This window comes from Bos javanicus, chromosome 22, assembly GCF_032452875.1.
Source record: "Bos javanicus breed banteng chromosome 22, ARS-OSU_banteng_1.0, whole genome shotgun sequence".
Classification (NCBI taxonomy): domain Eukaryota; kingdom Metazoa; phylum Chordata; class Mammalia; order Artiodactyla; family Bovidae; genus Bos; species Bos javanicus.
Genome location: NC_083889.1, coordinates 12,108,039 through 12,133,019, shown reverse-complemented (window position 1 = coordinate 12,133,019; position 24,981 = coordinate 12,108,039). Strand labels below are relative to the sequence as shown.

Below are 24,981 nucleotides of genomic sequence, written 5' to 3'. Positions count from 1 at the left end.
CCAACAGGGTTAGGGTTCCAGCACCAGATCAGAAACAGATTAGGCTAAATGATATTAAGGATGGTTCGAGACCTGAGATTAAACATTTGTGATTATGAGTCATGATGTAGGTTGCAATGTATCTCCAGGCTCACCACCACATTCCACCCTATGCTTACAGGTAGACAGAGAGAAAATGGCCAAACCCAGCCCAGCTGGGATCCTGGGCCCAGTCATGGTCATGGTCAGGTGACACAATAGGAACCGAAAATTATCCCACTTTAGTGTTTAAAGACTGACCAAAGCTTAGCGCCATACCCCTCTTTGATTCTTTTGTTCACTAAAAGCCATGGCTCAAGCCCATTAGCCCTTCCTCACACAAGGGCAAAGCCTAAGGACCTTCAGCAAAGGTACAGGCCTTTTCCTAAATGAATCAGGGAAACAAACATTCTGTTAGTCAAGGGATTAGGATTTCTAAATCAAGGCATGGGGTTTGCATAAGTTACTAAAAACTTCATGAGCACAAAGTCTTAAAAACATTTACAGGAGGGAAAAATGCTGTGACCTGTCACACACTTTACTTGGAAACTGTGATCACAAATGTATCACTACTCTCAGTTCTGATAAGAGGTGTTACAGTGGGGAGTGAGAGGACGTTCAGATCTCTGTAGGGGCAGAGGTTTCCTTCCAAATCCAGTGTAAGATCAAGATAACTGGGGTTGAATTAGCCTGAAGTGAGTCCCTAAGGTTCAGTGAGTATCCCTCCAATGTCCAACGAACAAGTTCAAACTTAGAAGATGTAGATGAAAGGCTGAGCCCAGCCAATCATACTCAAGTAGGGGTTATGGGCGAAGGCTCCTAAGACCTACTGAGAAGCAAGCAGCTGAGTCTTTGCTAGTCTATACTGATGGCTGGACTGGTTTTGAATCCACATTTGAACAGACAGCAAGGTGTTCTCTGCTAGAGGCAACCCTTGGCAAAATCATGACTGCTTGGGGTACCTCTCCCTACATACTTGCTTCATCTCTCTATAACATCTCAGCTTCTCCCCTCTCATGAGTCAATCCCACATGCCAATCACAGCTTTCTCCTCTCAAGGAGGACAATTTCCTTGGGACAGAGTGGGTTCTATTTCCAAAAGGGACCATGGAGAGGGTGCTGTCTGAATACAAAGGTAGGACTCTAGTGTTGAAATTCCAGACAGTGCAATAGGGGTGGAAGTCAGTGGTTGAGTAGGAAGACCTACAACAAAACATCATGTTTCCTAACTGTGTGCACCATCCCCAAGGTCCTCCAAGGTGGGCGCTGGAGGAGGCCTTCCATGTGGGTGAGAAAAGTAAGGCCTCATAGCCCAGCTGAGTTCCTGGCATTAGCAATTCCTTTGGATGGGATGGGGGTGTATCATTAACTATCAGCACTAATAGCTCTAGTGGAGGAACGTGACTCTCTCCTTAATATTCTGGTCCAGGCATGGCCAACATTCTTTCCTTTGTTCCGTTCAGCATAGCTGAGGCAGGGTTGGAACATTTAAACAAGACTTTGAGGCTTAGGGATGCCAAAAGGGAAACTGGCAGAGCAGGACCCGAGCAGCAATTGCATCTGGCTGGTCTCCAGGACCCACAAGGCTTGGCCCATCCTAGCTCCTGGCTGGCATCCATATGGCAGGCGACATCTTGGCACCCACTATCCACTGGGACAAAGCTGATCATCTGCCCTCCACAATGTCCAGAGCCAAGAAAGAAGCCCAAGCCCAAAGAGAAATGCCTGCTCCCATCTAAGACTCACCTTCCCAGGTCTGGTCTCCTCCTCATCAGATTACTAGCACTGGAATGGCCACCTTCTTCCCGAAGGGGTCCCAACAGGTGGAGCTGGTCAAGTAAGGTGAGCATTGGTATAGGACTCTGCTCCACAGGTGCACGTGTGCCAGTTCATAGCAGGGCCAAGCTCGGATGACATACAGACCTCCAACACATGCATGTACGTAGTACTCCTTGCCTCAGGTGAAGCCCAAGTTCTAAATCTTTTGCTTCATTATAGCAAAGACAAAACCTTCCACAAAACTGGTAAATTTTATTCTGCAACATTCCCTACTATAGAAATCACTAAAAGTAGGTTTCATATACTCCACTTTATAAGAAAATAATAGGCTCCAGTATATCACATCATCAGTCACCCACTTCATCATCTCTGAGAGCACCGAGGGTTGCAAAGAGGTGATCTCTGCCCACAAGCTAAGCCAAGAGCAGCTAGAAAGCTGCATCATTCCCCAGCAGCTGAGTATCGAGGACAAACATGATGTCCAGACTTAGCAGTGTTGCCTGCTCTGTCTCATTAGAAGTCATGAATGGGCCTGTATTTTTTTCACCATTTTCAGTGATGAAATAAAAACTACCAGTGCTCAGCATCCCAGAAAAGACATGAGCCAGCAGCTATGCCTGGAGCCAGGCCCGCCTGGGTCTGATTCTTTGCTCAAACCCTGCAGGGTAGCATCCCATCCCCACTGTGAAGCAGAAAGCAGGAACCAGCCTCTATCACGGCCCTTCTCCCCTCTGCCTGCTTCGCAGCTCCTGGGAGCTCCCTAGCGAGACTCATAACAGGTTCCTTTCTCCCTCACAGCCACTCATGCAGAGCTCTGCACATACTATGCACTCAGGAAGTCCTTCTTGTACAGAAGTAAATGTAAGCAACCTAGTGGAGTGACTTTATAATTCTATTTGAAGTGTAATTCAGTTGTCCATTCATTCAGCTATCTATTGATCATCTAGTGCATGCTAGATACTATGCAGACACTGGGGATAGAGCAGTGAGATGTTCCTGCCCTCACAGAGATGGCAGTCCAGTGACGCAGGAAAACAATTAGCAAAATCACACACATATTAGTTCACAGGCTGGAGAAATTGCCAGGAAAGAAAGAATGGGGTGAAGAGCAAAGGGTACCTAAGACTGAGCCTGGAGGAACTCTAACATCTCAAGGTTGAGTAAAGAAGACTCAAAAAAGAGCAGCCAGAAAGGCAAGAAAAGAATCGGGGAAGTAAGGCCTGCTAGGAACCAAGTAAGGAGCATTTCAAGGTGGAGGATGTGCTAAATGATGTCAAACAAGTGTTTTGGGATTTTGCATCATGGAGGTTATGAGATCTTAACAAGAGACATTTTAGCGACAGGATGGGGACAAAAGCTATGTTGGAGGAGGCTGAGGAGTGCATGGGAAACAATGACTACACATAACTCTTTCAAGAAATTTAACTGTGAAAATGGGGAGAGAAGTAGTCTGGTAGCTGGAGAGAGACATGAGGTTTAAGATTTTTCTCTAAGGAAAAGCTAGATCATTAGAGATTTAGCTAAGGATCTGAGAGCAAATAGCCAAGAGTGGTCAAGTGTGGCCAAGAGTCTCACTCATCAGTAATAAAGCAGAGGGACCAGGATGTAGGTAAGTGGTAGCAAAGAAGAGGGGGTGAAGGTGGGCTAACTTGATGATGCAGGTGTCAGAGGAGGAGAGGTTTTATGAGACACAGGAGGAGCAAAGGTCTGGGAGTGACCGTGAGGAATTAGAGGGACTTCATCTCTGTCCCCAGCCCTGGTGTCTATGGAGTGGGGAGAATAAGCAGCTGGTGAGTAAGAGGAGAAGTTTGCCGATCAAGGCAGGTGAGTTCCAGAGAGCTCAGAAGTGTCAAAGACGAGGTGAGGGAGGAGAGTAAAGTTGGAATCAAGAACTCACAGAACAGTAAGATGTTAACAGCACAGGAAAGACTAGAGGGCCACACAAGGAAAAAAAATTTTTTAATGCCATAAAAACAGCCCCTATCCAAAATGATATCTTGGTTGTCCAGGCCACTCTGCCTTCCTCTAAGAAAGCAAATAACCAAGACCTGACTCCGTGCCCTGCTTAGACATCTATCCAGGAATAAAAATAGCATTTATAAGAATCAGTTGTACCACTGCACTTGACTTTATATGCGTGTGGACTACTCGACTTGACTCTCAAATAATTTTTCAAGAAGTTCTTGAACTCTTGCTCTGTGCAGGGCACTGCGGGAACACAAAATTAAATAAGACATGACCCATCCTCAAAGAGCTCATTTTCTAGTAGGAAAGAGAGGTGTACATGAAACACCAGAACTTGAACTGAGGCACTGAGTTAGAATCAACCACAAGTGAGATTTTGGAAGATCAAGACTTGGCTTCTGTCAGGATGTGGAGTGTGAGGGAGATTAAAGAGACAGACTTTATTTTTTTTTTTAATTTTATTTTATTTTTAAACTTTACATAATTGTATTAGTTTTGCCAAATATCAAAATGAATCCACCACAGGTATACATGTGTTTCCCATCCTGAACCCTCCTCCCTCTTCCCTCCCCATACCATCCCTCTGGGTCGTCCCAGTGCACTAGCCCCAAGCATCCAGTATCGTGCATCGAACCTGGATTGGCAACTCGTTTCTTACATGATATTATACATGTTTCAATGCCATTCTCCCAAATCTCCCCACCCTCTCCCTCTCCCACAGAGTCCATAAGACTGTTCTATACATCAGTGTCTCTTTTGCTGTCTTGTACACCGGGTTATTGTTACCATCTTTCTAAATTCCATATATATGCGTTAGTATACTGTATTGGTGTTTTTCCTTCTGGCTTACTTCACTCTGTATAATAGGCTCCAGTTTCATCCACCTCATTAGAACTGATTCAAATGTATTCTTTTTAATGGCTGAGTAATACTCCATTGTGTATATGTACCATAGCTTTCTTATCCATTCATCTGCTGATGGACATCTAGGTTTAAAGAGACAGACATTAAAAACCCTTCTGTAAAGAACACTGCCTCTCCAGGTGCCTGGTTTATGTTGCCCAAAGGCCTGATGTCCCATCTCTTGTTTTCTCAGAATAAGTACCAGGGTTTTGTCTTTGACATCGTGACCAGGCAGACTTTTGACATCGTTATCATGGTCCTCATCTGCCTCAACATGATCACCATGATGGTGGAGACTGATGAGCAGAGTGAAGAAAAGACAAAAGTCCTGAACAAAATCAACCAGTTCTTTGTGGCCATCTTCACGGGAGAGTGTGTCATGAAGATGTTTGCCTTGAGACATTACTACTTCACCAACGGCTGGAATGTGTTTGACTTTGTCGTCGTGGTCCTGTCCATTGGGAGTAAGTGGACATTGCATGTGGTTGGGTCACCCAGCCTCTGCTTGGGGTCGTTTTGACCGGTCTTTCAAAACCAAAGGGACAGCTAACAAACTTCTAAAAACCTATGTTGTATATTAGAGGAGTCCAGTATTTGCTGCTTTGCAAAAGCAGCGGATTTAAAATGCCCCTGCACCTCCCAATGAAAGGGAGAGGTTCCACTGGCTTTCTCCATGCTGCCATGAAGAGTATTCCAGCACGTGCTGTGTGCACCGCCATCGTCAGAACGTGGGGGGCAGGGGGCAGTAGGGAATCAGATGACAGAGTTTCCAGTGGGTCTTATCTTTATGGCCTTCAAAGCAGAGAGTGGGTGGTGTGGTGTGAGGTGAGTCATAAAATACTTTCTGGAAAAGGAGGTGGTTGCCAGAAGAGTGCAGAAAGACTAGAAGGAGATTGTTCAGAGGAGATTCTTAAGTCAAGGGTCTGGAATTAACTCTGTATAACTATCCACTCAGGGAATATGAGTGACAGAAAAGTCAGGGGACCAATGCCAAGAGGTCAGTGCTCTTATGACCTAGTCTGGGTGGTGTTAAATGACAGGCCCAGTATTTGGGGGTCGATGTTGTTCAGAGAAAATGAATGGACTCAGAGGCTCAAGTGGGTAATGCAGCCACCATATAATTGAGTGCTTGCTGAGTTCTGAGAACTGGGCTGGGATCCATGGCTCTCCATGGCAGCCCTGGGAAGGAGTTTCCTATAGTCATTTTATACATTTAATATGGAGCTTCAGAATTAAGGAAGTTATACAAGGTCATATAGTTTGTGAAAGGTGGAGCTGAATTTAGACCAGGGGCAATGGCACCCCACTCCAGTACTCTTGCCTGGAAAATCCCATGGACAGAGGAGCCTGGAAGGCTGCAGTCCATGGGGTCGCTGAGGGTCGGACACGACTGAGCGACTTCACTTTCACTTTTCACTTTCATGCATTTGAGAAGGAAATGGCAACCCACTCCAGTGTTCTTGCCTGGGGAATCCCAGGGATGGGGGAGCCTGGTGGGCTTCCGTCTATGGGGTCGCACAGAGTCAGACATGACTGGAGCCACTTAGCAGCAGCAGCAATGTTCTTTTTAACAAACTAACAGCCTCCTACCAACAACCAAGAGACTGTCCCTGGCCTTCACGTGATTTGCCAAAATTCGGCCCTATAAAGGCCAAATCCCAGCACAGCAGCTTTACTTTGCATTATAAATATATCCTGACCTGTTATATCATGACCTGCTTACTTTTCATGTCAAAGCATAGCTATAGATTTAATTTTCCATTGATTTACCATCAAGAGCTAATAGCCTCTAAATACAACCTGGCAGCACTTAATCAGTCTCTCTCTCCTGGTGCTGAAACACAGCCTTGGGTTGTGCTTGTTTGGGGAGTTGAAATTTATTTTTGTTTTTTGTTTTGTTTTCCTATTGCTGCTGGGTTTTCTGGGGGTGGAAGGGTTGCTTTGTTTGTTTTCCTTCCAAAGTGAGAGACTCTGAAAGCCATTTTTTATTTTATATTAGAGAAGGGAGCTTGCTTATGTGACTTCCCATATCAATACCATAGCAATAAAAGATACACAAAGCACTCCATTCTATCTTGGGGACACCTAAACCACTAGTTCCTTTGACCTACACAGCAACACCACCACTGGCAGAAAAGACAGCTTGAAAACAAGTGCAAGAACCCTTCAGCCATGCTTCTGTCTTCTCTGCCTTTCTTCCTTCCCACTGATAAGACATGTTTGGAGTATCTAATTGTTACAAGTATGAAGACTCATTCTCCCTTGTAGAGGTAGACTAGTTGGTTGGCAGAATCTTGCTGCTGCTGCTGCTGCTGCTAAGTGGCTTCAGTCGTGTCTGACTCTGTGTGACCCCATAGACGGCAGCCCACCAGGCTCCCTGGTCCCTGGGATTCTTCAGGCAAGAACACTGGAGTGGGTTGCCATTTCCTTCTCCAATGCATGAAAGTGAAAAGTGAAAGTGAAGTCGCTCAGTCGCGTCCGACTCTTCGCGACCCCATGGACTGCAGCCTACCAGGCTCCTCCGTCCATGGAAGTTTCCAGGCAAGGGTAATGGAGTGGGGTGCCATCGCCTTCTCCGAATCTTAGTAGATTATAAAAACACATAATGTACCTCACACTATGGGAAAATGCCCCAGTTAAACTGGACTTTAAGAGAGGGGCTTTCATAAAGATTTCATAGTACAAAATTATAATTATTTCCCAGTTCTCCTCCCATGTCCTTCTTCCTTCCAACATACTACCATGACTATCCATATTCATATGACAAAAGACAAGTAGGAGAATTGGATCAAGGGCACCCTGGCAAGGAGAGCGAGCGTCTACCATACCCCCTCACCATTTCTCCTGAGAGGTTTTGAATCCTGTGTGACCTAAAGGCCTTGCCTAAACTTTGGTGGTCTTTTAACTGGCCTCTTCAGGTCCTCAAGACAAATCTTTGAGTTGGATATCACACAAGGAGACATGCAAATTCCAGTTCATAGTTTGGACTGAGGCGCTGTAACTGACCCTAAACAAACTCATCTCTGGGCCCTAACACAGAGTTCAAACACAGCTGGAAACGAAAGAAACAAATAAAAGCCATTATGTAGACAGCTGGCCATTCAAAGCCATTCTGCTTTAGCTGTCAGCAAGTTGCCCAACTCCTCAGGCCCCTTATAATTTATTCCAGGCTCTGTACAATTATCCATAGGACCATGTGCCAGGAACTGAGTCAATCTTCGCAGTAGGAGATAAGGATATGAATCATAGAGGGTCCTGGCTCTCACAGAGCATGGGACCAGGGTGGAAGAACAGGCATGACCTGAGGGCTGAATGTTCAGGGGACAGCCAGGTCTGTGTCACAGACAAAGGACTGTCAGCATGTGGCACAGACGCAGTCACATCCAGCTGAAATGACAGCAGAACCATGGAGGTTGACTAGCAAGGTATCTGGATGTAGGGAAAGATAAGAACACGGTAGGAAGGGCGAGCCTGACTCAAAGGAGACAGATTTATGCAATGGACAGTTACTGAGCCCCTACTTTAGGCCAAGTACTTTAGTGCCAAGCTCAGAGGGCCCAGAGTGCTTGAATGGAGATGCTCGCATAAAAGTCCACACGGGGCAGAGATGAGGGGGTGTGATCACAGCCAACTTTGTCAGGGCTCATGGTTGGACGTACTAATCAGACCATCTTCCCTTGCTTTTAAAGGCCTGGTGTTCTCTGCAATTGTTTCATCACTTGGAAGTTTATTCTCCCCAACGCTCTTCCGTGTCATCCGCCTGGCCCGCATCGGCCGCATCCTCAGGCTGATCCGCGGGGCCAAGGGCATCCGCACGCTGCTCTTCGCCCTCATGATGTCCCTGCCCGCGCTCTTCAACATCGGGCTGCTGCTCTTCCTCGTCATGTTCATCTACTCCATCTTCGGCATGGCCAACTTCGCCTACGTCAAGTGGGAGGCTGGCATCGACGACATGTTCAACTTCCAGACCTTCGCCAACAGCATGCTGTGCCTCTTCCAGATCACCACGTCGGCGGGCTGGGATGGGCTCCTCAGCCCCATCCTCAACACGGGGCCCCCCTACTGCGACCCCAACTTGACCATCAACAACAGCACCAGAGGGGACTGCGGGAGCCCTGTCGTGGGCATCATCTTCTTCACCACCTACATCATCATCTCCTTCCTCATCGTGGTCAACATGTACATCGCAGTGATTCTGGAGAACTTCAATGCGGCCACGGAGGAGAGCACGGAGCCCCTGAGTGAGGACGACTTCGACATGTTCTATGAGACGTGGGAGAAGTTTGACCCGGAGGCCACCCAGTTCATCACCTTCTCTGCCCTCTCAGACTTTGCAGACGCCCTGTCTGGCCCCCTGAGAATCCCCAAACCCAATCGGAGTGTATTAATCCAGATGGACCTGCCCTTGGTCCCTGGAGATAAGATCCACTGTTTGGACATCCTGTTTGCCTTCACCAAGAAAGTCCTGGGAGAATCCGGGGAGTTGGATTCCCTGAAGGCAAATATGGAGGAGAAATTTATGGCAACTAATCTTTCAAAAGCATCCTATGAACCAATAGCAACCACCCTCCGATGGAAGCAAGAAGACATCTCGGCCACTGTCATCCAAAAGGCCTATCGGAGCTACATGCAGCACCGCTCCAGGATGGCCGCCAGCCCTGCGGGGGCGCCCAGGGCTGAGGAGGAGGCAGCACTCCCCGAGGAAGGCTTTGCTGCGCTCGTAGCAAATGAGAACTGTGCGCTCCCAGACAAATCTGAAACTGCTTCCACCACATCTTTCCCACCATCCTACGACAGTGTCACTAGAGGCCTTAGTGGTCAAGTCAACTTGAGCACGTCCAGCTCAATGCAAAATGAAGGGGAGGCTGTCAGTAGAGAAGCTGCTGGGCCCTCATGTGGACCCTCCAGCGTGGGCATGTCCAGTTCTGATGTGCCCGCTGCTCTGTGATACCTTACCACCACCGACTCACCAATGCATGCCACTAGTCACAGTGTCACAACTGGGCAGGGAATGCAGTTGGTACCCACCTTTGGAGAAACCCTCACACAGCAACAGGAGTCAGAAACCAAGGGCATCTCCACAGTGACTTCCTTTTTCAATTTCAGTATCAGATGGTGGGTTCCCTTACTTTCCAGAAAATGTCCCTGGTCCTTTTATTTTGATGGTGACTAGAGCTTGTCTTTACCAAGACAAACATCTCAGGACCAGAACTTTCAAAGATATATGGCAAGGATGTTGCTAAAGGGCCAAGGTTGTCCTCTGTAAAACAGCACATAGAGATTGGCAGTGTTATTTAAGATTTTGCATGACTGCATGTTGAGAGCTGCCAGACAACTACTCTGGCCTAAGATAATACCTGTGGTCTATGTCATGAAAGGCCTCTGAGCTATCCATTAAAATTAATATTTTTAAAAATATGTCAAAACCAATGTTATAACTCAAAGCATCATTTTAAAAAAATTATGTGACACTGATGTGCCATAAATCATGTCCCATTCACTTTCAAGTTTCCTGATATCTTGCAGTTTGCAGCTAAAGCTGGGCAGACAGGAAGGAGCACTGTTCTGGGAGCTTGTCCTCATCCTAGCCAATTCTTCCACTGCTCACCTGGCTGACCTGGGCCAAACTCTTTCACTTCTGAACCTCCTTCCCCATGGTGGCAGGAGGCAGAATGGATAGTCTCTGTAGCCCTTGCATTCCAAGTTGTAGAACTCAGTAATGCCCTGTCCCAATTGAGATGAAGAAAACACTCTCTTCTGAGGCAGCAACGGCCAAACCTTTCTGCTGTCTAGCCAAAAGGCCGCTTTTGAATATATTCCAGAGCCTATTTGACATCTCATAGACTTTAAGGAGGAAGGTTTTCACACTCCCCTCCGGCCAGAACTCCATAATTAGTGTAAGTGAAAGAAAAGAGACATTTTGAGAAAGATGATCTGGGAGATAAAAGGTAAGGCCAATGCTTTGTTTAATTCATCCTACAAATGATATTAAGTACCTATTATTTGACAGCCCCTGCTCTACGCACAAGGCATAATGGGAATTAATCCCCCAAAGATTCATTGGACTTATGCAGTGGAGGGAGTAAGGGTTGTCAGAGGATGACATTCAGGTCAAGGGCACATGGCATGCTTGAGATGAAAGAGAGTAAGAGGTTTGTGTGACAGCATAGGACATAAAGGCTCTGAATGACAACTGTGATCTTCTATTAACTCTTGGGACATTCTCTGCCATGATGAGACAAGGATCAGGTCAATTCATTGATATGTGCTTGATCATTTCATAAAATTTCCCATGTATTCAGTTACAAAACCTAAAGACTGGTCCAGCTTACATGCTTCACAGACCCAGATTTTCTTGGGCCTCACTTTCCCTATCACAGTTGACCCATCAGAGACCAAAGAGGCTTCCCAAATGCTTGTGGGGGTTTGCAAGCACCCACAGAAGCAGATTAGTAAGATGATTATTTATTAATAAAAGAACACACAACCTAATTAGTAATCAGGGAAATGCAAATTAAAACCATAGTGCTCTATCATTATGCATCTATCAAATCTGTAAAACTTATAGAATCTATAACAAAAATCAAGTGTCAGCTAAGATATAGAGCAACAGGAAGCTTAATGCACTGCTGGAGCATGCGAATTGGCATAAGCATTTTGGAAAACAGTTTAACTTTACTAAGAGTTTACTATGTACTTTACTAAAGTACATATACTCATCACATGGGTTTTCCACTGGTAGGTATGAAACCTCGAAAAATCCATGCACACAAGCTCTAGGAGACATGAACAAGATTCCTTATTATCATTGTTCATAACAGACCCAAATTAGACACAGCCTAATGTCCATCAGCAGTAGAATAAATTAATAAATTTTGGTGTATTCTTTAAATGTAATTTTATGCAGTAATGAGAATGAATGAGGTATAGCCCTGTGCATGTCTATAGATGAATCTTAAAGACATAATAGCCAGACACCAGACTATATATACTATATGATTTTATGAGGTTCAAATCAGGCAAAATTAAATATACTGTTTGGGGATGAATAAAGAAAAGCAGGAATTAGTTCATGAAAGTCGGGGTAGAGGTTACTGATGGGGGGAAGGAGGCATTTGTGACTAGGTCTTTGGCAGTGTTCTAATTTCCCACCTAGCTGGTTCTCTTTACAAGTATTGTCTTTATAACCATTGACACCATATGTGTCAAGTTAAACATATATATCTAATGCACTTTTCTGTGTGTATACAGCTCACAAGTTAAATTTTTTTAATATCTTGGGTTGGATTCTCCTCCCTTTTCCCAGAAGTATTTACTATCTGCTGCTTTGAATTGTGGTATTTCTATCTTGGACTTGGATTATCTGAGCTGATTTTTAAAAGGATTAGGAGTTCTATCTTAAGTAACAGAAAAGGAAATTCTAGAGAAAGGAAACTTTCAATTACCGACTTATTCAAGGAGCCATTCTCTCTCACAAGTATTATTTCAATAGCCTTCCAACTGGTCCCCCATTTCCACTCTTGTCCCCAGCAGTCTATTCTCAAACAGCCGCCGGAGCTCAAAATCCACCCGTGGCTTCTATGTTCTCCAAGTAAATGTTATTAGCATGTTTTACATAATCTGACCCTTATTCCTCTCTGACCTCATCTTCAGCCCAACTCTCAATGCTTCAGCCACACTTCCTTGCTTTTCCTTAAATACACTGGGCATAGTCTTGCCTCAGGACAAAACCCTTGCAACTTGCTTTTCCTTCAGCCATTGTATCCACATTGCGCACTCCCACACTTTCTTCCGTTCTTCCCTTGCCAACCCATCTAATTACCAGCCCAATCCAGCATTTACCACCCTCTGAGATGTTATATATGTACTTGCTCATTGCCTGTCTTCCCCACTAGGATGTAAGCCCTGTGAAGGCATGGACTCTACTTGCTCATGGATGTATCCCCAGCACTGAGAACAATGTCAAAGTAAATTAACACTATTAGTCTAACTTTGTTCTTCTTAAACAGTCCAAAGTTAGCTCCTTTTGGCCCAGTCTCCAAAGGCTAGCCATCACACAGACAAGGCGTGCTTGTTAAGTTGTTTCATTCGTGTCCAGCGTTTTGCCGCCCTATGGGCCATAGTGGAGAAGGCACTGGCAGCCCACTCCAGTGTTCTTGCCTGGAGAATCCCAGGGACGGGGGAGCCTGGTGGCTGCCATCTATGGGGTCGCACAGAGTCGGACATGACTGAAGTGACTTAGCAGCAGCAGCAGCAGCATGGACCATAGCCTACCAGGCTCCGCTGTCCATGGGATTCTCCAGGCAAGAATACTGGAGTGGGTTGCCATGCCCTCCTCCAGGGAATTTTCCCGACCCAGGGATCGAACCTGTGTCTCTTATGTCTCCTGCATTGGCAGGCAGCTTCTTTACCACTGGCACCACTTGGGAAGCCCTCACATAGACAACAGTATAGGATAAATATGTTAACTTCAATAACAATCTCTATTAAGAAGAAGAGAAACCAGATCCAGAAGTGCCAGCCCACAGTGTACCTGGAGCATGTACTGCTGGCCTTGACAGTGGAATGATTTCTTGGTCCTGCCTCTGGGAGCCTTCCTCATCCTCTCTCCTACTCCCTCGAGACAGGAGCACCGGGAAGCAATTTCTCCTAAGGAACGGACAGCATATTGTACTTTCTGTTGGTTATCAGTGAGCCCTGCATGCTGTCTTAAGGTTTGAGCAATCACGGGCCATTATTTCCCTGGACTGAAGTTTCTGCGGCAATACAACTCCCTCAAAGCACTAGTATGATTTCTATCTCTTGCATTTTGCCAACTCATTAGATCTTGTCGGGTTATGGTCTTTCAATCTAAAATTGGGACTGGACATTACTGCCTTTTAGCAATAGATGATTTGCCCTTCTTCATCCCTCAGCTGAATTGCGTGCATCCTGACTGCAGGCAGCCACCATACAGAGATATTGTTAACAAAAAAATTGGCTTGGGTGGAGAGGTACAGAGGAAGCTTACCTTCCCCTATCCCAATCTGTATTCCATTGGCAGCTCTTTAGATTGGAGTAATAATCTCCTTTGCCTGGTAAGAGTACAGGGACGGGATCCTTTGAAGGAGGTGGGAGGAGGGGAGAGTGTTAGGCTTCTCCCAGCTCCATTCTTACCTCTGTCTCTAATTTTCCAGTCATCAGTATGCTGGTAAATATTAAACAGTTAGATCTTCAGGAGTAAAAAGAAATCACTTATTTGTAGCATTTTCTGTTTTACCCGATGTAAACACTCCCACCGCGGCCCATGTCAAGCTACCGATGTGACATCCCTGAAGGCAGACTTGGGAAGCGATGTCGACTTGAGTCAGTATGAGCTGGCTCTAGCACACCACTGTTTCCAGTTCTCCCCGCCTATTCTCCACCAATATTAGCTGGGGACAGAAAGCTGGATTTTTTTCACTCTCCAAGGTATGATTATAAGATCTTGGGCTGCTGGCCAGTGTTAGAAAAGGCCTCCCTTTCTGTTTTCATATCAGCCAGTTGAGGCAAAGTTTGTTTTTTGTGTGTGTACCTTTACTAAACCTGCGAGAAGTAGCCCACACCTTTCCAAATTCTACAGATCTTTCTATCAAGGTCCTTCAACTCCTGCTGCATGAGGTAGGTGGTCTGAGTCTCCAGTGATAACAGGTTACAGCATGACAGAAATTTCTAGATTTAGACCAGGGGGATGGGAGATTCTCAGTGCTAGCCTAGCTCATCTTAACCAATGCCACACTTTAAGGTCTATTAATAATAACACCCATCTCCATGCATCAATTTCTATGTCGGTAGGAGTTATTTGGTTACAAGCAACAGAAACCCATCCCAGCATAAAATGTACTCAATGACTGCAGGAAAACTCAGAATGGAACTAAAAAGCTGAGCACAGCAAGGAAAGCAGCCAGGGCTAGGCAGGTTTCTGGGTATTAGGCACCAATAGACAATCGCTTCATGGAGTCAGGACCAATCAGTATCTACTTTTCTTTTTTTGGTTAGCGTCCAGTTAGGATTCAGATTTCAAGGAGAGAGCATCTGATTGGCCCACCTCCAGCAAGAAAAGGGAGGGGAATTTTGATTGACAGCTCCAGCATAGAAAAAGAAGGCTAGGCAGACAAAAATGCCCGGGGAATATTCAACCTAAGAGTTAAATTCATGCTTTCTAAAGATCTCTCTGGTAACAGTGACAGGTTACAGAAATTTTGAATTTGGGGGGAGAGATTAAGGATGGGGTTGTGCCAAATGGGGACCTGAAGTATGGATTTGCGAGTGTCTCATGTACATTGACCACTGGTCACCAAATCTACTCAAAAAGAATGCCCCCCCCCCGCCACCCGACCTTCTGCCCCCCCACACCATGGACAAGGGTGCCAGCTTCCATCTACATCTCTGGTGACAGTTCTCAGTCCTTTTCCTCCAGATAAATGCTCCCTAGGACCCAAATATCAGCAATGTTACTCTGTCTCTAGAAAATCACTCATATATTGCCTGAAGTCGGAGAAGGCAATGGCACCCCACCCCAGTACTCTTGCCTGGAAAATCCCATGGGCGGAGGAGCCTGGTGGGCTGCAGTCCATGGGGTCGAGAAGAGTCGGACACGACTCAGCGACTTCACTTTCACTTTTCACTTTCATGCTTTGGAGAAGGAAATGGCAACCCACTCCAGTGTTCTTGCCTGGAGAATCCCAGGGATGGGGGAGCCTGGTGGGCTGCCGTCTATGGGGTCGCACAGAGTCGGACACGACTGAAGCGACTTAGCAGCAGCAGCATTGCCTGAAGTGGAAATATGTTTCAAGCATCTTCCCCTGAGAAGCCCCAGATGACTTATTATCCAAGTGAGTTCAGGCAGAGAAAAGCTGGATTTGCCTGTGGGCATCGAATCTATACCAAGGAAAGTTCATGGCTCCTGTTGGCCCTTTAAAACACCAGTCGAACCAACAACCACAGCAAAGCTTGGTCAATATGATTCATTGTGCAAAGAACAAATTCTAAAGGGGTATGCATGAAGAAGACTCATTACTTTATTTTTCCCTGAGCAGAACTGAGTTAATTGATTATTAGAAATGCAGCTGCTCTTGCTTACAGACTTAATCACATTACAAAGTAACATAAAGGCATGTGTGTGTATATGCCTGTTGAATAATGATGCTTCTTGTAGTTAGAACAGGGAGCCCCAGCACCACTTGGAAGCTGAAGATGTCTGCAAATGATCCACACAGAAATACTCAACTCATCAGCTAAGTAATTTGGTGCTCCGGACCAAGTTCTGGATGAGGCCAGAGGTCCCACTTTGATTCCAGACCTTCTCTTGCTTACATATCATAACTTCTCTGAACAACCTTCTTTGTCTCTACAGCAGAAATAAAGATTCCTCACCAAGGAGGGTTAACAGAGATAAAAATGCCCTCTCTGCCCACTGAAAGAAGCAGAAAGAGAAAGGGGGAGAAAATGAGAGAACCCATTCTGCCGCTCTACATCCCAGGGTGTCCTCACATAGTACCACGCTGCACCCAACCCCCACCGAGTACGTGTTGGGTGGGAAGCACCGTGCTTCATGTGCAAAGGAACATCTCACCACACGTGGGGTCCTCTCTGGACACGACCAGCACTTTGAGGGTCAGAATAGAAGGCAGCTCCTCCAAAGTCCACTGTGGGAGGCCACACTTGGATCCTACCATTTTGACTCCACTGTGATTGTTGTCCAGTTGCTCAGTCGCATCAGACTCTGCGACTCCATGGACTGCAGCATGCCAGGCTTCCCTGTCCATCACCAACTCCTGGAGCTTACTCAAACGCATATCCATTGAGTCAGTGATGCCACCCAACCATCTCATCCTCTGTCATCCCCTTCTCCTCCTGCCCTCAATCTTTCCCAGTATCGGGGTCTTTTCCAATGAGTCAGTTCTTCGCATTAGGTGGCCAAAGTATTGGAGCTTCAGCTTCAGCATCAGTCCTACCAATGAATATTCAGGATTGATTTCCTTTAGGATGGACTGGTTGGATCTCCTTGCAGTCCAAGGGACTCTCAAGAGTCTCCTCCAACACCACAGTTCAAAAGCACCAGTTCTCTGGCACTCAGCCTTCTTTATGGTCCAGCTCTCACATCCATACATGACTACTGGAAAAACCATAACTTTGACTAGATGGACCTTTGTTGGCAAAGTAACATCTCTGATTTTTAATATGCTGTCTAGGTTTGTCATAGCTTTTCTTCCAAGGAGCAAGTATCTTTTATTTCATGGTAGCAGTCACCATCTGCAGTGATTTTGGAGCTCAGGAAAATAAAGTCTGTCACTGTTTCCATTGTTTCCCCATCTATTTGCCAGGAAGTGATAGGACTGGATGCTGGTCTTCTTTTTTTGAATGTTGAGTTTTAAGCCAGCTTTTTCACTCTCCTCTTTCACCTTCATCAAGAGGCTCTTTAGTTCCTCTTTGCTTTCTTCCATAAAGGTGGCGTCATCTGTATATCTGAGGTTATTGATATGTCTCCCAGCAGTCTTGATTCCAGCTTGTGCTTCATCCAGTCCAGCATTTCTCACTATGTATTCTGATGCTGCTGCTAAGTTGCTTCAGTCGTGTCCGACTCCTAGCGACCCCATGGACTGAAGCCTACCAGGCTCCTCCGTCCATGGGATTTGCCAGGCAAGGGTACTGGAGTGGGTTGCCATTGCCTTCTCCACTATGTACTGTGCATATAAGTTAAATAAGCAAGGTGACGATATGTAGCCTTGATGTACTCCTTTCCCAATTTGGAACTAGTTCATTGTTCCGTGTCTGGTTCTAACTGTTGCCTCTGTAGCAGGTCCTGTTTGTGCCCCACACCACATCCCTTGCCTCATCTGACTTTGAATAGAACTCTGCAGCTTTTGGTCTTCAGGGCCTTCTCCAAAGCCACTTTTCCCCACACAGACATTGCAGCCCAGAAGTGCAGAGGGAAGGGGAGATGTTGACAACCTCAAGGACAGTCCTCAACCAATGCAAGAATGCAGGATTTGGAAGATAAATTAATATCCTAACCTCCCAAGCTGTGGAGGAACAATTCTGAATCAAGTTTCTTGGAGAATCGATAGAAAGTCCGAGTCCTCATGTAGGGCCAGTCTTTTGCAATCCTGAAAATAAGGACCTCCTTACCTTTCTACTTAGGTGACTCACTGGTCTCACCCTGACCCTGCCCTGCCCAGTTGCCCACAGCCCTAACCAGCTTTGAGGGGAGTTTCTCCCTTCCTTAGCTACTTCTCTCTCTGCTTCTTTACTTTTGCCTCCTGGAATAACCTTGGAAATAAACCTGCCTCCTAAGCAACGCACTCCAGTATTCTTGACTAGAGAATCCCATGGAAGGAGGAGCATGGCGGGCTACAGTCCATGGAGTCGCAGAGTCAGACATGACTGAGTGACTAACACACACACCCAAATCCTTGTCTCAGCTCCTGATTTGGGGGAATACAAATTAAGACAAACTCCCAGATAGCCCCCTGCTCAGAGTTAGGAAGCTGTTTTCTCATGCTGTCCATACATCCATCATCCCATCTGCAGGCTTTTTATATATTGCTGCTGGACCAAGGTCTGCAGGAAAGGAATCACTTCCCCAAGGTTATATGAGGTGTGCCAAGGGTCCCACCCAGAAGTGAGATTGTCATCTCTTCTCGTAGCTCTCTACCCATCACCCAGCTGCTTCTGACTGATGAGATGGTTAAAACTCCTATCCCCTATTCAATAGTGCTCTCAAGCACTATTGAAGATTTGATTTTGGTGATAACTGTCCTAAAACCAAGTAGATCCTTGCCTCTGCTTCAAAATTGTTCTATAATGAATAAAAGTTTAATTACAAGCTTGAGTTTCAGTTTCCCAGCACATCTTATAAATGGACAAAGATTCTTGACACTCCACAACCTTTTATGGCCCCCTTTTCCATCAGTTTATTGTATTGGGCTACTTTGGCACTCCACTATTTGCAATAAGACTCTCCAAACTGGGACTTTACCCAGAAGTGTCATGGTGCCTTTTTCTGGCACACAGCATTATACTAAGTGACCGTCAGTTAACAAGGAACTCGGCTGGTGCCACTCAGAGCAGCAGAGGACTATGGGAGAAACTTCCTGGCTTCCCCCTTGTTGTCTGCCCCAGAAAGAAATCAATGAGCAGCCAAAGCTGTCTCCAGAACACTGACAAATAAGGGATCAAAGTGGCGGCTTCACTCCAGTGGCATCGTGTGTGTGGACTGTGGTGCTCACCTGAGTCACCCATTGTGCACTGTGGACGGGGTGACTTCTTTGGACTGAGCCTGCACCATGTTTTACCTTGGTCTGAATCTCTCAGGATAGAGATCTCTTCGAGGATAATAGTGAGCACTTCTAGATATGTTTATTCTGCCAGCTGCAACACTTCCTGCAGCCACTAGTTCTCAAAACCCCTCCCAGGATCTCTCCCAAAGAGAACTTAGAGACTAAGACAACAGGGTGTTCACCCACAACACCCTGCCGTGGTGTGGAAAGGATTACTATGCCCATTCTGATCCCCCAAGAGCTGATGTCCAGTCAGAACTAGATGCGCAAGGGATTTATCAGGAGCAACATTAATGATGAATAAAAGGGAAGGAGCAGGAGTCAGCAGAGAGAGCGTTAGGCTGTGATGCAGGTATCCCACTGTGGAAGGAGAGAGGGAAGGAAGGAAGATGAGACAGGAAGAACCTCAGACCATACTGCAGCTCTGAGAAAGTCACAGTCAAGTTGGAGGAGACTCCCAGGAAAAAGACTGCCCAGTGGAGGACTCTGTTGGGCAAGAATGACCCAGCTCTTGTTCCTGCCTCCCTATCTTTAGTCATGGATGGGAGCAGCACAGGAAGAGCATAGCTTCTGCATGAACATTGCCATAGATCATGAAGATGCTACAGTTGGAGGTCACTAGAGCACATGTTCTGAATATATTGTCTAAGAATCCTGAGCTATCTTGGACCATAAGAGATGTTTTCTGGTTAGATCTAGCAACACCTCCTCCCTGAGTCCCCACGGTCATCATGGATTGCTCTGAAGCAGAGGCCCCATTCAAGAAGACTCCACACAATAATTTTTATATTTTCCAGATCAGTACAGAGGAGGAAGCTTACCTCCCTCCACTCCTGCAGGGTTGGTCCCTTCTCTTCTAGTACCGTCTACTAGGGCGGGGACTAGAGTGAGGAAAGCAAGGTGTCCCGGGCAGAAAATTTCAGGAAATTGCTCATTTTCAAGTGCTGATCTTGCGCTTGCATAAAGCCAAGAGTTAAATTTTGCATCCTGATACCTTTCTGGCCTCATCTGGGTTTCGTCCCATGACCACTGCTTCTAATTCATCCACTGAACTCTGGAGTATCATCAGCAATATCATCAGCCGGAGGTTATTCTCCACCACTCAGCCATGCCACAGCCTCTGGCTCACTGTCCACAACCCTATTCCTGTCCTCAGTTCCAGAGTGATTGGCCCAATACACAGGTTTCTCAGATCCAGTGATCATATCCCTCACTCTGCATTCTCTACTGAGACAGTGGTCTATCCTGAACCTTGTCATCACTATCAACAACACCAATCTTATACTTTGGCCAACTATCCCCTCACCAGTACACTTACCTTATTCAGTTGAGTTCAGTCGCTCAGTCGTGTCTGACTCTTTGCGAGCCCATGAATTACAGCAAGTCAGCCCTCCCTGTCCATCACCAACTCCCGGAGTTCACTCAGACTCACATCCATCGAGTCAGTGATGCCATCCAGCCACTGAAATATAATTCTCCAAAGGCTGTAGGTCTTTCATCCTTTGCCTTTTCATCACTCCCACTCTCCCCTTGCCCACTCTGATGTCGTGGTCTAGCCTGATAATCACATGCTTCAAAACACTTTCAAATCTTTTGCCACCCTCCCCTTGAATCCTACATGTCCAGTAAAACCTTAAACAGACTTCCCTGGTGGCTCAGACGGTAAACAGTCTGCCTAAACGCGGGAGACCAGGGTTCAATCCCTGGGTCAGGAAGATTCCCTGGAGAAGGAAATGGCAACCCACTCCAGTATTCTTGCTTGGAAAATCCCATGGTCGGAGGAGCCTGGTAGGCTACAGTCCATGGGGTCGCAAAGAGTCGGACACGACTGAGTGACTTCACTTTCACTTTCACTCCACTTAAACCCAAATCTCTACCCTCTCTGCTCCTACTCCAGACAGTTGCTGGCCTTACTTCAGTTTCATAACCACAAACCTTAGATGGGCTCCAAATATTTTCCAATGACCCTGTTGCATTTCCCTAGAAAGTTCATTCTCCTACTCACCAAAATGACACTTTTGTGTCTCTTCTCAAACCTCCAACCCTTCTAACCCCTGACTTCTCCCCCTCATTCATTCTCAGTCTGTGCTCCCAACTCTTCCTTCCCTATTCAGTGATGCAGCTTCATTTTTGCCACTCACCATTTCGTAAATTTTTATGTTTTATTGAAGTGTAGTTGATGCACAATATTATATGTTACAGGTATAAAATATAGTGATTCAAAAATTTTAAGGGTTTATCCTCCCTTTGTATTTACTACAAGATATTGCCTATATCCCCTGTGTTGTACAATATATCCTTATACTTTATTTTATACATAATAGTTTGCACCTCTTAATCCCCCACCCTAATATTTCCCCTCTTCCCTTAGCTCTCTCTACTGGTAACCACGAGTTTGTTTTCTATATCTGGTGAGTCTGCTTCTTTTTTGTTAGGTTCACTAATTTGTTGTAATTTTTAGACTCCATAGATGAGAGATATTACACAGTCCTTGTCTGACTTCTTTCACATAGCATAATAACCTTTCATGTTGCTCCAAATGAGAAAATTTCATTCCTTTTCTTATGGCTGAGTAGTTGTCCAAATGTACGAGTGTGTGTGTGTGTGTGTGCATGCTCACACACACACCACATCTTCTTTATCCATTCACCTGTTGATAGAGACTTGGGTTGCTCCCATATCTTGGCATTTGTAAATAATGTTGCTGTGAACACTGAGTACATGCATGTTTTTGAATATGTGTTTTTTCTTTTTCACATACATACCTAGAAGTGGAATTGCTGGGTCATATAGGAGTTCTACTTTTAGTTTTTTGAGAAACCTCTGTACTGTTTTCCACAGTGGTTGCATCACTTTACAACCCCAGCAACAGTGTACGAGAGTCCCCTTTTCTCGACATCCTCGCCAACAATTTTTGTGTTCTTTTTGATGACAGCCATTCTGACAGGAGTGTGATGATATCTCATTGTGGTTTTGATTTGCATTTCCTTGACTATTAACGATATTGAACATCTTTCCAAGCACCTATTGACTATCTGCATTTGCTCTTGGGGATACAAGTTGTAACACTTCTGAATGAAATCTTGGATTATCCCAGAACTTTTCTAACTACTCTTATGTAATAAGAAGTCCGTTGGTCACTTTAAGTCCCCAGTTGACATGGTATTTAGCGTGTCAGTCCTGTGTAACAGCCAAAGTTTCCAACTTCATTCAAGGTTCTGCCTCTCCCTCCTCCTTGGCTAAGGCGGGCTGCAGCAGGCTGCCGGCTTCCTGGGAAGGGGTGTTGGTCGTGTTGATTGCTTTCTCCCTCCTGCTCTCCTAGGTGCTGTCTCTGATTCCAACAGGGTTTGACGGTTGGAGAGAGAAGGGCACTGGAAGATTCTCCCCGTTTCTGAGCCAAGCCAACATTTAAAGATAACTCTCTGGGAGTTTTTGTGAATTCATAAAAGCTCTGATTCCTGGAGATCTCTCACCTGCAGGTCCTTTGTTTGGAGTAATACCCTCCCCTCCAGCTCATCCTCCTACTCACTTCCTTCTGTAGCCCTGAGAAGCCCTGAGGTGGTCCACCCCCAGGTGCTGTCTGCTGAGGGGCCCTGATAGATTCATAGACTCACTCTCTTTCTCTCTCTCTCTCATACCCCACATCTGATGCCTGGGAACAGTCACAGGTCTGACAAATAGTCTGCCAAATTCTGAGAGGGCATCTCCATCACAACAAAGCCACCTCTCCTTCAGCTTCTCTGCCAACAGCTAGGACAGCCCACTTTTAGCTGATTAATGTCCCACCAACCGCTGCATCTCCCATTTGCAAGGATCCCAAAGCTGGCCTCTTAAAATCCTCCTCACAGGGTTCAGATATAAAGGCAGGCACCCCACCCACAATACCTCGCCAGTGGATGTGGGGATGGGTCTCTGTACACTGTCTCAGCCCACTCTTGCCCCTCGCATCAAGAATCATCCTTAAAGATCCTTCCACCTTCAGGCAGATTGCCTATCTCCACTTCACTTAGTTTTCTTCTGGATTTCACCTTGTTCCTTCCTCTGAATATATATATTTTACGGTGTCTAACTTTCTGTGTTTGCGGTCTCCGTTCTGCAGGCTGCAGGGCTATAGCTCCTCTCACTTCTGGTGTCTGCCCTCAGGTGGGTGGGGTTGGTCCAGGGGCTTGTGCAGGCTTCCTGGTGGGAGGGCCGGTTGCCTGTCCCCTAGAGCTGGGTTTGTCTTTCTGGTGGGCAAGGCCACGTAAAGGGGTGTGTGTGTTTAGAGGTGGCTGTGGGCAGACTGGCTGCTGGTGGGTGGGCCTGCATTCCACCCATTGGCTGTTTGGCCTGACAGGTCCCAATACCGGAGCTTGCGGGCTATTGGGTGGGGTCAAGTCTTGGCACCAAAAGGGCAGCCTTCGGGAGAGCTTGCAGAGAGGACTATTCGCTGAGGCGAATAGTGAGTCCCCCAGTGAGAGCTACAGCTGCCCCCCACCTTCCCAGGAGACCCACCAAGACACGCAGGTCGGTCTGGCCCAGGCTCCTCCAGAGTCGCTGCCCTGCCCCGAGTCCCAGTGCTGTGGCATCTCGTGTGTGCCCTCCAGCAGTGGAGTCTCTGTTTCTCCCAGTCCTGAGCAGCTCCTGCACTCAAGCTCTGCTGGCCTTCAAAGCCACATGCTCTGGGGGCTCCTCCTCCCTATGCCAGACCCCAGGCTGGGGAGCCTGATGTGGGGTTCAGAACTCTCACTCCTGTGGGAGAACCTCTGTGACAGAATTACTTACCAGTTTGTGGGAGACCGTGGATATGGAATTTGATTATATACCAAAAGCTCCCATCTTACCATCTCGTTGTGGCTTCTTTAACTTCGAATGTATAATATCTTTTTTGGTAGGTTCAAGTCTTTTTTGTCAATAGCTGTTCAGCAGTTAGTTGTGATTTTGGTGTTTTCGAGAGAGACAGTAAGCTCAAATCCTTCTACTCTGCCATCTTGTCTCCTCTGTCTCTGAAGTGTTGGCATAGGTCTGTTCAACAATACATTTAATTTTTAGGGTAGTTGCAGGACTTCCAGGGGAAAAAAAAGCATATCTCATAGCATATATCAGTGATCCATGGTTTCAGGATTCCTCTAGCCCCAAGGACGGAGAAGGCGATGGCACCCCACTCCAGTCCTCTTGCCTGGAAAATCCCATGGACGGAGGAGCCTGGAAGGCTGCAGTCCATGGGGTCGCTGAGGGTTGGACACGACTGAGCGGTTTCACTTTCACTTTTCACTTTCATGCATTGGAGAAGGAAATGGCAACCCACTCCAGTGTTCTTGCCTGGAGAATCCCAGGGACAGTGGAGCCTGGTGGGCTGCCGTCCGTGGGGTCGCACAGAGTCGGACACGACTGAAGCGACTTAGCAGCAGCAGCCGCAGCCCCAAGGAATCCTGGAAGACTCACCCAGGATTCAGGTGGCCCTTTCTCACCTGGACCTCGAAAAACCCTTCCATCATCATCCTGACAGCCTCACTCCTGCACCCTCAGTGTAGGTGGGGTTTTAAGAGTCATGTCAGTATCTCTTCAAAAATTTGCGTCTTGCTCTAGCACCTTACTTTAACATGTCTGATGTATTATATTTTGGTGTCTCAATCAACACTTACAATTTAACATCCTTTTACACTTCATTGAAAGAATAAAGTTATCAGACAACTTCCCACCAGCAAATAGCCCAATTCACCCGCCTCAGTGAGCGTATTCTCTGTGTTCCCTCCTCCTAAAATGGAAAAACGTTTCTGCTGAAGTCAAGTCAGTCTGTGCTCCGGACCACATACATCCTCATCCACCCTCCTTCTTCATCGTCAGTGTCTTCATTCCCATCAGCCTTCAAATATGTTCTTTATCCCCCACCTTAAGACACGCACCTCCTTCCCCCTCCTCCTGGGTCTTCCTCCTGCCCATCTCCCTGCTCTCCTTCACGGCAAAACTTGACTGAACAACGGTCTAGACGCCACTCACTTAACTCTTGTTTGTTGATTTATTTGATTTGGATAGA

At 46.3% G+C, this 24,981-nt stretch overlaps 1 protein-coding gene across 1 annotated transcript in view; it reads left to right on the top strand.

Moving 5' to 3' along the window:
• Positions 1-12,792, top strand: part of SCN10A (sodium voltage-gated channel alpha subunit 10) — a 92,264-nt gene extending 79,472 nt beyond the window's left edge. Inside the window, exons 25-26 of the mRNA XM_061395969.1 lie at positions 4,859-5,129; positions 8,355-12,792. Of these exons, the coding sequence (XP_061251953.1) occupies positions 4,859-5,129; positions 8,355-9,613 (1,530 nt within the window). The 3' untranslated portion in view covers positions 9,614-12,792. The remainder of the gene's footprint in view (positions 1-4,858; positions 5,130-8,354) is intronic.
• The last annotated feature ends 12,189 nt before the right edge of the window (positions 12,793-24,981 follow it).